Here is a 17,631-nt window from a genome sequence, read left to right as displayed (position 1 = left end):
GGAAAACAAAGAAAACACTGAAAAATAACAATTGCACAAGACAAAAGCCACAATCATTTTAAATAAATATAAAGAAGGTTTGGGTCAACATTTCAGTTTGAACAGAGCTGAGTTTAGCTGCAGTACCTGTCTGAATCTTTTGAGATGCAGAATGAGCACATCCGGCAGCGTCCACAGGCTGAGCTTGATGCGGCCTTGCTGCAGCTGTTTGCAGTGGGGACAGCGCCAGGCGTCGTCCGGGGCCAGCTGGAACACAAACAGCCCAGGCAGCAGCCATTAAGTACAAGCGCCCACTGCACTGCTTATGAAATGTGCCGTACACAGGAGGGGGAGGCCTCGGCTTCTCATTTATACTTCTTACACTGTCACCCACTTCTTTAAGCAGAGCCTCTTCAAAAATATTCTTTTTACCAGAACATTTCCAAGCATGTAACCACAATGCACATGTGGGCTGTTGCTGAGGAGTTATATTTAATTCCAAACATAGCATTGTACGTGGCAAAACCACAGGTAATGAGGGGTCATTTGACAGTCAGCGAAACTGCAGGGTAAAATATTATAATGTGTCTGAGCTTCTGATATACTGACAAATGAAATATGCTAAGATAGACAGACAGACAGAAAGATAGACAGATGGAAAGAGACAGATAGAGGCAAAATGTACGCTCTAATATTCAGCTAGTGACACTAATAAATGTGTGTGTGTGCGTGTGTGTGCGCACATGTGTGTGTGCCAGGATGGTACCTGCTCCTCCTTGGTGTAGAGCTGGAAGCACTGAGCAAGGGTGCAGGCCTGGGGCTGATGATGTTGTTCTCTGTGCAGATACACACTCTCAGCATCAGGGATGTACTCTTCCTCAGTGTGTCCAAACAAACTGTGGGAAAAATTTGACATTATGGTCAAATTTTAATATCATTAATTTACTTCGCCAGGAGAAGCATTTTGTTTTTGTTTTGTTTTGTTTTTTTACTATGACTGAAAAAAGTGGAGAACTAATCATTGAAGAACCTGTGTACCCAAAACTTTTTTCATTATCTATTCTCCATCATTTTAGTGTAATGCAATAGCCAATGCAGTGTCAGCCATCTCCAAAACCACCACCAATGTATAGCAACCAAATGAGTGATGCATAGCAGCCATTTTGCACCAGAATGCTCACTACACATCAGCTTGAGGTGGAGAGGGAGCGGATCGTGGAGCCAGTTACAGAGGGGTATGATTAGGTGGCCAGGTGGAGAGAGCCAGGTTGGGAATTTTGCCAGGACACCAGGAAACTCCTACTCAAGTGCCATGGAATCTATACCGACCACATTGAGTCAGGACCTCGGTTTAACGTCTTATCTGAAGGGAAGCAACTCCTACAGCACAGTGTCCCTGTCACTGCACTAGGGCACTGGGATTTATTAGGACCAGAGGGAAGACTGCCCCCTACTGGCCCACAAATGCCACTACTTCCAACAGCAACTCAGTTTCCCCCAGAAAATCTCTCATCCAAGTACAAGCCAAGCCCACACCTGCTTACCTTCTGTCAAAAACACAACCAGGGTGCATGTTGGTTTGGCTGCTGGCCATATACAGTATGTCTGATGTATGTATATATAAACTTTGTGATTGAAATGAGGGAGAGATAAAGACAAAATTTTCACTTTTGGGTTAACTATTCCTTTCAATGTCCCATGGAATACTGCATCTCTTCTAGGACTGCCACAGCCACTGAATTAAGCTGACAAACAGAAACAGCATTAACTGAAAGGTTTTTTAGAGGACTTATTCCATGGTTTTATTAGCATGGATCTTCCCACCTAAGGCTACTGATGCCTTTTCATTTACCACCAAAATGGGAAAAAAACAGAGGAACTGGAAAACAGACAACAGAAGAAAAGAGGGCTTCAACTGGGAACATAATTTCCATTTAACCAGCAGAGGGTGCATGCTGATCACATTACTTGGCAATTTGCTTTGCAGCAGACACTGGTCATCTTAGCATAAACACAACTGCGCTGCTTCCTTGACAAAAAACTTCAACTATTTCAAACTTAACAACTCTCACTACATTGTGCGACTTTAGTTGGGAAAAGTAACGCACAACAAATCGAGGAATCTTTTTGGATCCCTGGGGTAAATTTCTATGCTGACTTCTGAGGTTATCTGGTTTCTGTTTATCTCTCCTAAGTCTTAAAAAGTCTTGAATTTGTTTGTCTCCAGTCAAGGCCTCCAACATCTTTGACTACTGTTAAATATACAGTGGCCTTAATTTCACCTTTAGGGGTCTTAAAACTTTGTATGCATTCATGATGGTTAAAAACATTTTTTTTTTCTTGCAGCCAAACGTACAACTCCGCCTCAGTTTAACACAGTGTACCATTAAGTGATTCATTCAATTTTTGAGGTGCTGCTAGACTGGACACTTATTTTCTTGTCACAAATACGGCTCCACGCACTGTCGCTCTCAAATGTCTTGAAATGTAGCCAGACCATCGAGTATTTCTGTGACACTCGATACTTAATGTTGAGCAAGTTCAGACATGGTGCTGTGACACATGAACAAGTCAGTGCTTCCTGCCTGTGGAAAGTAGTCACCTAGTGAGCCAACATGCGGTCACTTCAGGCTGCTGAACAGGTACGGTGATTGAAGTAACGATAATCTAAGATTAACCAGTAAAGCATCAAACTTGGATGTCAAATGCTTTAACACATTTCAGTGTGCAGTAAATCCCTTTTTTATTTCTCAACCTTTGTCCACCTGCCCCTCCTGGATTTTGACTGTTGTACTTTAGCATGACAACACCTGAACCATTCACATTAGCTGTTTTATATGTATGTTTTCACATTTGTACCTCCATGTGTATTTTTATGCCTTTTTTACTGTCCCTCTGGGTTCATGGAAGTATACTGAACTAACTGAACTGAACTCCACTCCACTGCAAACTATAGAAAGGTTCACTACAAATTTCCACAAGTAAAACCTAACACATTTAAAGATGTCTTTAATGCAAATTCAAATAAAATATAAGACCAATATAATCTTAATAAGGCTGAAGAAGAAAAAAACAAAGCAAAATAAAACTTTAAGTGTACTATACATCAGCACAACCTTTCGCAATATCTAGTGTGTTTTATTTGATGTGTTTTATCCTATGAGGCACTGTAATGGAGTTCATAATATAACCAATAACCATATAATTATTTTAATAATTGTTATTGTCATAGGAATAGAGCCAATGTGAAATATGTGACGCTAATCAGTTTGCTGACTCAAAATAAACTCTTTTTTTTCTTACAGCCTCCTCTGTGCCAGTAGATACCACATTTTATACTGATCCAAGTTTGTGCTGCTGTGGTTTCTCTGATTCAGCACAAACTACGGGGATTCATACATGAGCTGCTGGACTGGTACAGTTGTTTTGTTGGCCCCTTTAATGCTTTGTCAACAAAACCAACTGTACTAGTTATAAAAATGACAGCACATAACCCACACAAGTAGCTTGGCCTGTTTTTCAAATTAAAAGTAATACCACACAAGGGATGTTGAAAGAAAAGGTCCAGGCTTTTGAAATGCTCTGTTCCACCACTATTAAGGATTACAGAAAATGAATCTCAAAAAGTCTGCTCCACTCCACTGCCGCAAGCAGCAATTCATTGGCTCCGAGCACTATACGCTGTTTTATCTAATGTGACATCAAGAAGAGGAAGAAAAACCTGCAGATTTTCCAAAATGTTCAGCGCCTTTAGATGTTAACTAATTAACTGACTGCTTCTGTGCAATGACACTTAGTTCAGAAGCAGGACTTGGTCATCCTGGGATTCAAACCAAAAAGTATTCTCAAAATTTGCAGGAGAGGTGACTCACACTGCATTGAGGACATGGCTACTCACACAGCATGACATGAGCCAAACAGAGACTTCTTCAGTTTAAACAAATCCATAATAATCAAAATACCGATGACAAAATTGCAAAAAAAAAAAAAAAAAAAAAATGCAAATCGGAACCAAAAAAACAACAAAAAACTCCACATCATTCTGCCAATCTTGGTTGTACTGTCAAATATTTTTGATTGATTTGATTGATTAGATATTTGGCGATACAGAAAACGTGTACAGTCGTTATTATTTTTCACTCACTAATCCTTGGTCTCTTTGTCCCACTCCACCACAATCTTCACATGAGGCGGCCCGCCTTGTCCACAGGACTTGTAAGCTCTGCAATGGAAACATCAAGTTTAGAGACCGCGTTAGGCCAGTTAAGCGAACATCTCTGAGATATATTTATTAAGTTATGTCACTGCTGGCTTCTGTAAACACCAATCAAACAAAATAGCAAAGAATACTGCACAAATAAATAAGCTGTGGGCCCTATTTGCAAAAGATCCTTATGTCTGATTGGAGTGCATGTAAAAATGTGGTTACTGTGAAGCAAATGTCTACTGTTTAAAGGATGTCTTTTTCCAATGCAACTGAAAAAAAAAAAGAGAGAGATGAGATTTTTAAAAAGCGTTTCGGATGGAACAGCTTTCACTGAGGTAACAAAATTATAGCCTAAGCATAGTTTGGGGGGTAATAAATATATACTATGACATGAATGATACAATGTGATAGCCACCTCAGAACCTTTAGACCAGTTATATGCAAGTCTTGGCAAAAAAGTGACATTTGACTTTGATTCATGCACCATGATGGAGCTGTGGGGGCGTGATAAGTTTTATTCTCGGGAACTAGATTATAAGCCAAACTCGTTAAACAGGCATTTCTGAGGTAACAGTCATGTTGGGACACATCATATAACCAGGCCTGAGAGACTCAACCACCTGATCATGTGTGTGGTGAGAGGAGGGTGTGTGTAAACAGCTTGAAAAGGTGGGATGGAGGTGGGGCAAGTAATGAAAAATTAACCTGAAAATCAGTTCCATAGATACAATGGCAGAGCACTGGCAGGCCCAAAGAAAAAAAAAAAAAAAAAGAAAAGAAAAACACGGTAGCCACAATCTGAGAAACCAGAGAGGAAAGACTCACCTTTCCACAGTTGGGTGACACAGTGGCTGCTCGTCTTGGGGAAGGAGGTAGGTGATGCCAACAACTCCAACCACTCGGAGACTGAAAGGTCCCACCTACAGACAGAAACACCACAACATCAATTCAACATTGTTATCATGAAATAGGTTTGGGTTAAACTGTGTCATCCCCTTGGGGAAATGTGTGTTACAGGCAGGTGCATGCATAAACAAGTAAAGAACTGGAGAAGTGGAGCAATTATGGGTGAAGGACATGCACATGTTTCCTCCCTAGGTGGCATGTTTTGTTGTCACAGAAGCCTCGTTAAGGGTGTAACTGCTGACAGACATGAGAGGGAAAAGGTTAAGTTTTCAATGTGGTGCGTCATGGTACGTCAACGTGATTAAGCATTTTTCAAGATGTTTTGTACAACTGTGTACCTGCAGTCTGCTAATATGATATCCGGATAACCCAGAAAAACCCCGAATAAAACAGAATAGTGACTGATTAAAAAAACAAAAATTAAAACTGTAATCAGATCAAATCAGAGCTTCTTCCTACCTGAATGTAGACTCCAGGCCTCAAAAGGTGACGCATTTTCTCCAGGATCTCCTTCTGCAGAGCATCCCAGGTCACAGTGCGCTCCATGTACAAAACAAATGGCAGGCCAAACCTAAAACAACACAACACTCTTCAGCTTGCAGAGTCTGTTAAATGATAACTGTTCTGGCAGGGTTTGAGCTAAGCTGCAGCATTAGTCCTTTAACCCTTAACTAGTACTCATTTTTCTTTCCTCCCCTCCCTCACCCTCCATCTTCTATAAGAAAGTAACTTGGGGGAGACAAGGAGAAGAATGGAGGTGAAGTTAAGAGGGACTAACAGAAGGTCCATTTGTGACAGTATATCTGTTATAACAACATCAAAGGTGGACATATGTAAATAGTGAAGCTGCCCCATTACATCTGACATAGCATCGGCCCACAATGGCACTGACAGCCAAAGTTTTTATGTGTATTCAGAACAAATCTATACTGTGTCTTAACATGCATTCAAAGATTATCCTTTTTCCTCAGCTTACACGGGTGAAGACACTGAGGTTTTTAAGGCCCAGCTGTAACAAAACTCACTGAAGCGACACACTTTTTGTTAAATACTGTAACTGAAATAAACTGATCATGTATATCAGAACAGAAATCAACAGCAATTCCCAGAGAAAAGGAGAAAACAGCAAAGCAAAATAATGTGTTTTTTTTTTGGAGGGGGGGCTTTGCAGGCAACTGAAAGAAAAAATTTGGATTAATTCTGTCATGAAATTAGTCTTCTCATTTCAGCTCTCAAGCACTGTTACAGGCAGGTGTATGCATAAACAAGTAAAATCCCACACTTTTAACAGTCCATGATGTTTGGGCAATCAGAAGGTGGTTCCAAAACATCTGTAGGTGTAATGTATTGATAAATACACTGCAACTGGATTTATGGAAGCAGGATTCATTCTCAATTGAGAATGAGAAATTTCCATGTAAAATAAAGTAGAATTTTTTCCTTGACTGTAATTAATAATAACAACTCAATGATAGAACTGCACCATGAAATGTGTGGCCAAATATAACACGATGGTATAAGTAAAGATCACTGACAAGTTTAGAGCAAGCTTTGATTCTTTAAACCAAGTTGATTTATTTTATATTTTGCTGATAAAGATGCAAAACTCCACTTCTGAAATATTAGTTTTTCATTAATCCATTCAATTTGAAAATGGCCACAAAGAAAAATGTGAAAAATGGTGAAGACGATCAAAGGACAGATAAAACTCTGAGATGCAGTACCTCCTCCCTTGGTGGCCTGTGCAGGCTCTATTACAGACCAGGAGGATCATCTTGTCTGGGCCCACGTTCTTGTTGGGTGATGCCGTGACAGGAGTCATGGCACCCTGCATGAAAGATGGAGTCCTACCGATTTCATTCCCATACTTCAAGTTGTTCTGATTCAGGTTCGCCAGCAGACTTCCTGGGGGAGAAACGTAATGAACACGTCTTGAAAACTTTTATTTATACAAGTGTGAGTGAAGCACCCTTTTCACATTACGATACAGGCTACAGCGTGGGTATGACGTATGAGTTACCTCTTTTGGTGCGTATGTTCTCCAATCTAAAGGTTTCTGGCGTCTCAAAGGCAAAAATGGAATCGCTCTCTTGAATGATGTCTAGATCGTCATCATCATCACAAAAGGAGCGATGAAACCCATCATAGTACATTTCAGTCAAGACAAACTGAAAGAGAAAAAAGATGTGGAGTGAATTTATAAGCTTTTATGATGACCAGTGAGAAATGAGGCTACCAAAAAGGCCAAAAATGTAAAATTATAAATTAGAGATGGGACACCACATTAATTCAAAAGTATAATACTTAATTTTCTCAAATCGCACATAGAATGGGTGCAAATGGAGACAGGGAACACAAAACGTTGGCTAATATGGAGTATACACACTCTGTAGACTCTATGGTAGCCAATTTTTGTGTTCCCTGCCTGTACATGTGCAAAAAGTTGGCTGATGGCCCTGCATGTGTGTATTAGGCAGTGAAGTAAGTGAAGTAAGTGATGGAATTTTGAACATGATCAATTGTAATAACAAAAACTAGAAAAATAAGGTCCAGGTTAAAAATAATCAAAACTATCCTTTAATCATTACTATTTTTTCTAAGGACTGGTTCCTAGTCAACTTCTCTCTTTACCCTGTCTTAGCTTAGCTTTTCCCCAAATTTTGACATTGCTAAATGTAATCGCATGATACTTTCATGAACATTAGAACCACATTTAACATTACTACTAGACAGAATGGCTCTGTTACATTATTACTGAGCATTATGAGGACAGCATACTAACTCACTGTGGACAATATAAAATTCCTTGAAACTCACAATGGTAAAATGGCATGCATCTAATATGGGTTATGGTAGTTATAAAGAAGCATGTAAGTCTGCAACGTAGAGAGCCATGCACTGATTGTCGAGACAAATCCTTCTGGATGAGATCACAAGGAAGGAGGGAAGACAAAGACTGACAACAAAAGGGCCTAATCCCTTTCAGAAAACTATTTGTCATAGACACCACAGCAAAAATATAATCACCTTAATGAACAGGAAAAACTAAGACTCAAACACAGGATGATTATTTCCAACCAACACCCAAACAGGAGTAAGAAAATACATAGAGAGAGCAGAGAAAAGAGCACATCAAGACTGGACGACAAACTGTCTCAGTGGGAGAAAATGGATCAATCCAGTACAATGTGGGCTCAGTAGCCAACAGCAAGGCGTAAAAAATGTCATGAGTGTTTGGTTTTCAAAAACAAAATGACAGTTGTGCTATCGGGACTATATCCATTTGAAAGACCAGTGATTCCTTAGAGTTACCAAGTGCTGTCTGGATTTGGATTCTGGATCATTAGTCAGATGTGTTTGTTGGGTGTGCAGCCAGCCAACTTGTTACACGCTGTGCTGCACCCATTGGTTGTGCAAGACAACATTTGGCGACATGCCACTGAACAAATTAATGATAAAATTTGCTGCTGGCGGTTGCTTATTATCTATTTTATCAGTATCTTCGCTTAGTTGTTGCAGTCCTAAAAGCATGTGTTCAAACCCTGAGTTACTACCCTACTACTTACACTTTCACTGTATAACAAATTCAAGTTTATGACAAAAGAGGTTCTGCAGGAGATAATGCTGTGAAGTGACAGCACTCAGATTTATGTCCTACTTGACTGTGGGAACACTGAGCTAAGACTGTGCGTCTGTAACCTAGTCTTACAGTAGCAGCTCCGGGGCTAATAAGAGGACAGAAACAGCACCTGGTCCATTGGGATCTTGGTCTCGCGTGACACAGCATCTCTGAGCCGGTAGACCGTGCTGTTGAGGGGAACAGCCACTCCGATCCTCATACAGTGTGAGTATTTCCCCTGGTAGACCACTGTCACATACAGGGGCCTGGAGAAAAATAAACAAGAAAACAAATAGCAATAATGATCAAAACATTCCAAGTGTTGTGTCTTAACATCGCACTGATACAGTTCCAAACTTAACTGGGTTAGGGGGGTTTCTCCTAGTTGAGAAAATTTTTAGTCAAATGCAACAAATTAAATTATTTCAACTTCCATCCTGTAAAAAACACAACATACAGTGAAAATCAACCTGCTATTGTTTGTGGATAGGTGCGTGTTAAAGCTTTGGTTCTCAACTAGTCCTGAACACACAGCTGGACCGTCCCTAACTTAACTTAACACATGGGCTTCATGCCACATTAAAAATGCTGCAGGATGACAAGGCCTTTCCATAAAGAATTAATTCAAGGAATAATTAGTTGATGAAACCCATCACTGCACATTTAAATTAATGCAGAGTGTGCAAAGTAAATGGAACTGAAGTGCAAATTTATAGACTGACACATGGAAAACAACATCATGCCTTGTGTTGTATTTTAATAAGTTTCACTGGCACGTTGTTCAGCTTTTTGTCCAGTAGGTGCTTAAATAAATGCAGATGATGAATAATTTCTCACCCTTTGTGACACGCTGTCCCTGCACAGTAAAGGGAGGCTAACACAGGTTTTGTTTGCCTAACATCTCCAATACATAAATAAATATCAGCACCGCAAAAATTAAGTGTTTCAGAGTCTGCAACATTATTCTCAGCCTCTGAAATACCATTTAGATCATTCTGGAATATAAATTATCCACTGAAAGTCAAACTATTAGTTATCATTATTATTAGGGATAAAAGTAGTATTAATTTACTCACTCACTCATTATTTAGTCAGTTATTTATTTATTTATTTATTTATTGCAGCAAATTAGTAGCTACTTATTTTAAATGACTGGAAAATATTTACTGCACATTTCAAAAACCAACTACTACCCCGTGTAATACTAATACTGTAGTTTTGAGTTTAAGTAATTTGTTAGATATTCCTGCTGCATGACTGATAGTAAAAAGTAAATATCTCATACTGAGTCACAAATGAGTGTGATAATAAATCAAGTAAAGATGTAATTCACAGGCTTACTGACTGCTTCTTGGATCAGACATAATTCGCTTACATCTAAACTAGCCCATGTGACAAATAAATAAATTTAACGTACTGTATATATGTACATTTCTGGTGCAAATGTTGATATATGTCATGCTTTGTCTAGGACCAGCTTAATCCATGTCCAAGCAACCACATAGTCACGTTTTAAATCCACAATACTATTGCAGTTGAAGTATTTAAAACTATTTTCTAACCAAGGAATCCATATATTGTCTTCATAAATTAAATATTACTAAAGGAAATAATTCATGGGAACACACAGATTAACTATTACTGACTGCATTTGACATACTGCACAATGCACATTAAAAAAAACACAAAACCAGCAATATGGATCAAACGTTGATTATTTATCAAATGCAAACTCGATGTCTCCCTAATTTTAATCTTGTGTTTGGCAAGTTCACATCACATCAGAGAGCTGGCTGTGCAGCTGTCATTTGGTGATGCACAGACCAACAGATCAAGACCAGTAGCACTGCACCAAAATTAACACAACCTCAAACAGAAAATAGAGAATAAATTTACCATTCGCTCCAAACTCTCTTCTGATGATTTTAATAGGAGATACACAAAAATGTCTAACATTCAGAAAATTCACAGGAGTGCAGGAATGCTGCCCCTGATCACCGGTTTTCTTCCACTGCTCTCAGTTTAGGTAAGAACTAGCAATTAATCCATAGCCTATTTTTAGGTACAAGCTCATCTTGCACACCTTCATCACTCAGGTCGCCGGTAGCACTCATGTTCTCATGTACATGGCTCTAAGTGAAAGAGGGCCTGAGGAGGCAGAGGCAAGTGACTGAACCTGACTAATGTAGTATTTTATTCAGAGGACAGCACCTGCAGTGGGGAAATATCCTCAGCTAACCGCTCAGCCCGAGTGGCAAGCATGGGAGTACACTGAGCGAAGGCCAACAGCATGGTTACATTTCCATAAGGAATCTAGGTTGTCCTTTTAGACACTACAAGGCTGTAAGCTTTCACTACAAGTCAGCTGTTCGTGCTCTGCAGAAAGCTGAACTGAACATACTCTGCTCCCATGAAAGCCTCGCTTCATCACATCACAACCTTGCAGTCACTTAGGATGTACAGTTGTGTTTGTGCTGTGTCAACAGTTTTGGAGTGAAGGGTATTGTGAGTCATTTCTATTTTTTTTATGCTCTCTAATTTGAGATTGTTAGTAAAAAATTTTAACCAATTAAGAAACAAGGGAATCATTATTGAACTGGGTCATTAAAGTTCCTCCCACAAGAACTGGCACACACTGGACTTGTCACTTCCTCTCCTGGTTTACCGTCTAGTTAGGATCAGCTGTGAAACATGAATTTGCGGTTTAAATAATAAGCTGTGCAAATGGATAACCTTGAATCGATCTTTGAAAAAATATGATTCTGCTGAATTGCAGTCAGGATTGGTTCCCAAAAACTGGGCTTTGCTGGCAGTCTTATCAACTGACCCATATACATGAGTACACATACAGAAACACACATACACACTTTTTCAGGGTCAATGAAGGCTGATTAACTAAATTCATGTCCTTTTAGGGGGGAAAGAGAAGCAAAATATAATAGCAAATATAATAGCATTTACTATAAGTGCTATTAGTATTACTATTACAGTAATTACTATACTGTAGTATAGCAAACTAGTGGATTTATATACAAGAATAATCTGCCAAACATAACCTCTGAACACCCTGGCTAGAGTTCAGATTGGACCTCACAATGTTTGTATGTATACAGAAAGAGCACACACGTTTCCCATTTTATTTTTAGTGAACACATTCACCTTCACCGAGTAAGATAAGCAGGCTTGCTAAAGTGTTCAAATGGACAAACTTTTGTTTCCAATGAACAGCCTCTGCTATTTACTTGGTTTATGCACCTCAGATGACATATCAACTGCATCATTCACTGTTTGATCATGTAAAATCTTGTCAAGTGAGTGTGGTTCACTTCGCAGGTATCAGGCTGGCGTGCAGGTAAAGTGAGGACTCACCGTGTGTGTGGTAGAGGGATGGGCAAGGAGATGCAGAGGAAAGGATCAAATGTATTGCTCTGTTTTTGGCAATGTGGACAGGTGAGCGACGATCTGTTGGGGAAGAAAAAAAAATCTCACATTTGTGGCTGAGACATACTGTAACACAACATCACACTTCTCTAGGATGTTCAGGCTTACCGATACTGAGCTTGAAACAGCTCCTGTACGAATGACCCAGCAGAGAGGGGAGGAGACGGGCCCTCCAGGCTCTGGTCGTCTTCTTCAATTGGTGGCTGAAAGGACAAACACGACACATTTTATGTTAACAGAAAAAGATGATATGAGTGTATCGTGGTGACGTGAGATTCAAACTGTGAAAGTCAGGCAGCGCTCTTACACACAGCCATTATTGACTAGCTGACAAAGTCACCTTTACTTCTCCACCAATGGGGAATGAGCAGTGGCATACAGTGAGTATCTATGCAACAAACATCCATGCAAAAGACGCTCATCATCCATGAAAAACAAAGCATTCTTCACTTTTCAAGAAAAAAATACTTATTATATTATTACTCTAAATCTGGCTTTCTACCTATAATGTGAGGACATGCCAGTCCAACAAATGTGAAATAAGATAAATAAGATGATAAAGACATTTTTATTTATAGTTATTGCTTGTTCATCCTGTTTTTTTTTTTTAATTTAACAGCCAAACTAAAGAGAATCTTCCAGACATTTGATGTTTTATACCAATGTCCCAATGGTATTCTCTCTTTCTCTCTTTTTGATACAATTTTCTGTTTTGAATGTCTGATCTGGGCAATTTTCCAAAAAGTATGGAATCCCATTCAGAATCACACTGACTTTAAGTTGCTGTTTTTGCCAAATAGCTTAAGACTAAAATTAACTTTTTCTGTATTTAACCAAAGGGTAATTCCATCAAAATAGAGTTAACCTGCTCTTTCTGACACAAAAGGAGCAGACAATTTTACCTCACACTAAAACATAAGACAAAGACAATTTGACCGTCTATCAAAGCAGATGTAATTACATGACCTGGGTCAACCATGTGTTACTGAAACATCAAGTTTTCACACACAATTTTGCACATGTAAGGGCAGTAAAGCACTGAGCAGCCACAACAGAGCATACAGCAATACAAGTATGCTAGAACTACACACTTGCAAAACCATATCCTAAGAAGCTGATTATCAATTATCTGAGTTTATGGAGGTCTGGACAATTTCTCTGAGCATCTGACCATTTTGGACAGCAACCACATTAACACGAGAGCACGGGCACATACACATGGAGGACCAAGGATGTCATATAGATGACTAAAAAATGAATAAAATAAATGTGTAAGGACAACTGGAGGCAAATGAGTAACCTAAACAATGTAAATAATTAGGGAAAAAAGAATAAATGATTACATTTGGAGGGGGAAAGACCAAAACAAATACAGCACATGCAAAAAGAAACAAGAATAAACAAAACATCTTTTCAGGCTTTTTGTGCGGGGTTTTAATTTCGTGTTTAGTTTATTGATGCAACACGACTCCATGTTTAAATGAAGCCATGTCGAGTTTAATATACTGAACAGATAGCATTGCCTCTGCTGCCATACAATATAGAACTTTTCATTCACTACCAATGGCAACAGGTGAGAAAATCTCGGTCACTAAGCACACACACACACACACACACACACACTCACAAGTACCAACTGTCTAAATAAAAAACCTTGACTGATTTACACGTGGACCATGTCAGGCAGAGCAGACATATGACCAATTTGTTAAACAAAGTGCTAAATTGGATTTTTATTATGTATGTGTGCTGTGCACTTTGACATGAAGGCTGCTTATAACACCTCATTTCAATTTGCAATCAGATCTGTTCCTGGATGAGCCGAAAAAGTGGAATCAGCCCCGAAAAAAACTTGATCAGATCATCCATAGTTGACACTGTTAACATATGAAACTAGCTGTCCAGCTGACTAGTATGTTTACAGCAAATGAGGTGAGTGTTTGATTGTGTTGAAAGGATGTGTATTGATCAATTACAGAGGGGTTAAACTCTTGGAGCTGGCTTTGACACTCTGAGTGTGTGTTCTGAGCGTCAAAGTGAAGTATGTGAGGACATTTTAGACACCGTCAACTGTCATGATGGCAAAGCCATAGCTTTCAACCATAGCTGAAAATAACTATAACTATCCTTTAAGATTATTAAGATCCTAGCACACAGATTTGTGTACATTATATTTCTCAGGGATCTGGAAATTCTTTGGTAACATTATATAGCCTTTACCTCTAAATAGCAATTAGAGCAGATTAATAATAATAGCAATTAACAGCAGAATTACACGGAAGCCCATTTTAATCTTTCTAGGAGCCACCTTTGGGGCCTGACCCAGTCCAGGAAAACACAGTGCACCAGACCTGCACTCGAAACGAACTCAACCATAAAATTCTCACCTTTATGGAAGGCCTGCTGTTGGGGTTGATTGTATTGAGGTCCTCGTGTACTCTGTCCAGCAGCCAGAGCAGAAACTCCTGGGCATCGTGCTGAGCATTCCCTCTGTACTGCAAGGCATTTCTTGAGACAGCATTCTGTGACAAACAACATGGCCCCATCAGGTTACACTGCTTGCAATGTCAAAATGTCAGTGCTGTTCAGTGCTGCTCCTTAAACGAGGCTAAATTTGGAGGTAATTCAGTTTAACTTGTAGTGAGCCTGGATCCTAAACGGTTTTGGGATGGCAACATTAGAGACAATTCGATATTCGTCTCTTAAATGCCATTTATTTACTTACTTATTTATTTCCTTATTTTTCCACAAATAAAACTGACACAAACAATGAGATAATTATCATAGTTACTTATGACTCATTCCATCTACATTTGATATTTGAAAAGCGAAAACAATCCAAAAGAAAAGCACATAATGTAAGTGTGTGGTCTCTGGTTGACAGTGCGTCTACAATTATATTCTGCAACAACACTGGAACAAAACTAAATAATTACTGGCAGATGTACTCCATGCTGATTGTCTTCCTTGATTAGTCTAGCAATTCTGATTCCAAAAATAGTGTGTGAGTCAGTCAAGCTCCAATTTTCATTTGACACTTCATCTTGCCTTTTTTTGGACAAAACTTACTTTGAAGTCCCGGCTGTGCTGAGGGGTATACTCAAAAGTCCACAAGGCTCGCACAAGTCCTGATAGCTGTTCTGTCACCTCTCCTCTGGCCGCGGGACCTTTCTTCTGCAGATGCACACCATTTGTCTTTGGTTTGTCTTCATCCAGCTCCTGTCCTTTGTACTGCTCCAGAACAAGATACTCAGCAAAGAGCTCGGTGTTGCTCAGGCACTGGAGAACGGCGTTCATGAAGCAGGTATTCCCATGGTTTTTGAGACCAGACACTCCAGGAACTTTCTCTCCAGACAGGAAGCTCCCGATGTCACCATCGTCCATCGGCAAATCTTTACTTCCAAGTCTAAATGTGGTGAACCCCCCATCATCTTTGTCATCCTCTGTTTGCACCTCAGATCCAAAGTGGGACAGCGTCGTCAGGGTCCTCAAGACTCTGCTCATGAAGCTGCCCACCGAGCGGACCGAGCCCCGCCTGAAGAGCTTCTTGCTGAAGCTCGACTTCTTGTCCTTGGTTGCAGCTTTGCTAGACATAATTTCCCCTCTGAACGTAGAAACACACCGTCTCAGAAAGATGTTCTGTGCGGGCTGAGAGCCATTTCAGTGGCTCAGTGTCTGGTGGTCCATCTCACAGCACAACGTGAGGTCGACTGGTAAACATTGAAGCTTTTGCTGCTGGGAGAGCCAGGTGTGCAGCAGGCAAGCTGCTGTTAGCTAACCTTTGCTAACAACATTTCCATCAAGGTGGCTCTTGGCAAAACATGAAACGTTAGCAAGGACTATTGTTTTGTCAAAATTTCTCAACTAGCATAACACAACTTACACTGTAACCTTGCCTTCAGCTGACGCCAACTTCCTACTACTAACTAGGAAATTTGACATCAACATTAGCCAGGTCAGTTGTTGATGCATGCTTCTGGTTAGCCTGCTCCAAAGTTACCTTGTTGGTGAGTGCGCCGTGCCGCTCCGTGCTAATCAACTGGCTACGAGGAGAGTGAAGGCACGGAATGTGTGCTAAGCTAGCTACCGTTAGCTACGGTGTTAGCATAGCTAGTTTAGCCGACGCTACAATAACAACTCGAGCCAGAGAGAGGACAAAAGTCTTTCTCGGCGGAAGTGTCCCTCTCAGAACATGGACATCCGCCATGACATGCATAGTCTCAAATCATTTAGGAGCAGGGTTTGTCTGGGATTTCGATAACCTTGCACTTCTCACATCTTTGAAGACATATTCCAGCTCGGCTACCTACTAACGTTAGCAGAATCGTCCCGACTTCCGATCTGCATATTTCAAAATAAAAGTATTCATGCAGAATAAGCTTACTGAAAATAAAACTGTATCAACAGCCACAGTGTTCAGAGAAGAAGCTCTTTGGTACGCTGTCTTCTTTATTGATGTTCATTTGCATTTTGCTTAGAGATAATATCACAGACTGTGGTGGTGTTTTTTTGTGTTTGTTTTTTGTTTTTTAGTGATTAAATTAGTATGCATTTTTGTTGAGTGTGGTAGTAGGCTACATAGCTAATTGATTTTATTTATATTACAGTGATTGCTTCTCGGTTTACTCACTGACATTGATAAATCCTGTGTGTGAAACTCAATTTCAGATTTCAGAGGTGCAGAGGTTTGCTGTGCAGTAGCATCCAAACTTTTGCACACTTTCCTGACTCTCCACCACCTGGATTTTTATCTAACCAATGGTGAGAGACTACTAAAAGAAAAAAAAAATGAAGAACATCATGGCTGAAATGCACAATTACAGTTTTTAAGATTCATTAAATTACAGTTTAGATAAAATAGGTTTAAAATATGTAATCATATACCCAGAGCTGCGTTTCACAATTCTAGTTTATTTCTAGTAAATCTGAGATTAGCATATTGATTTAAACCAAAGAATTCACACCTTTATTATCATGATTTGTGAAATTGTTTGAAATCTTTGTAAGAAAATGTAAACTATGGTGGTATGATCAGTAAACTCAACTGGGTTGAGTCTGTCCATTACCTTCAAGAATTTGGTCATCATGGATTCATAGTTGATAGGAATTTGTTACAGTGGAGCTCATTAAAATACAAGGACAGAAATAACATAAACAATAACAATAATGCTAAAAAACCTTTCTTTCCTCAAGGAACTTTCCGCTATCCTGCTCAAAATGCTGCCACGTAAAAGTTAACATTGGAGTCTGGGGCAGCAACAGGACTAAAATTAATAAAATGAATAATAAAGTTACCACCTAAACTGAGATTTAAACAGATGCTTGAAATTTGAACTTTCTTACAGCCTAAGTGTCTTACAGTTTGTTGCACTGAATTTACTGATAAACTGATTTACAAAATTTTAACTTAAAAAAAAAAAAGCTCACACAGATGTTCTACCTGACTCTCAGTAAAAACTGAAAACAATTAGAGTGACAG

At 39.5% G+C, this 17,631-nt stretch overlaps 1 protein-coding gene across 1 annotated transcript in view; it reads right to left on the bottom strand.

Annotated features, from left to right (window-relative positions):
* usp31 (ubiquitin specific peptidase 31) overlaps window positions 1-16,470 on the bottom strand; it is a 28,441-nt gene extending 11,971 nt beyond the window's left edge. The window contains exons 1-12 of the mRNA XM_030057926.1: window positions 15,222-16,470; window positions 14,540-14,674; window positions 12,261-12,355; window positions 12,081-12,173; window positions 8,842-8,977; window positions 7,113-7,260; window positions 6,817-6,997; window positions 5,552-5,663; window positions 5,012-5,106; window positions 4,124-4,201; window positions 746-875; window positions 127-246 (exon numbers count right to left, since the gene is read on the bottom strand). Coding sequence (XP_029913786.1) covers window positions 127-246; window positions 746-875; window positions 4,124-4,201; window positions 5,012-5,106; window positions 5,552-5,663; window positions 6,817-6,997; window positions 7,113-7,260; window positions 8,842-8,977; window positions 12,081-12,173; window positions 12,261-12,355; window positions 14,540-14,674; window positions 15,222-15,746 — 1,848 coding nt within the window. The 5' untranslated portion in view covers window positions 15,747-16,470. The remainder of the gene's footprint in view (window positions 1-126; window positions 247-745; window positions 876-4,123; window positions 4,202-5,011; window positions 5,107-5,551; window positions 5,664-6,816; window positions 6,998-7,112; window positions 7,261-8,841; window positions 8,978-12,080; window positions 12,174-12,260; window positions 12,356-14,539; window positions 14,675-15,221) is intronic.
* Between the last annotated feature and the right edge of the window lie 1,161 nt (window positions 16,471-17,631).

Source organism: Myripristis murdjan, chromosome 8, assembly GCF_902150065.1.
Source record: "Myripristis murdjan chromosome 8, fMyrMur1.1, whole genome shotgun sequence".
NCBI classification, from domain to species: domain Eukaryota; kingdom Metazoa; phylum Chordata; class Actinopteri; order Holocentriformes; family Holocentridae; genus Myripristis; species Myripristis murdjan.
This window is presented reverse-complemented; position numbering and strand designations above follow the sequence as displayed.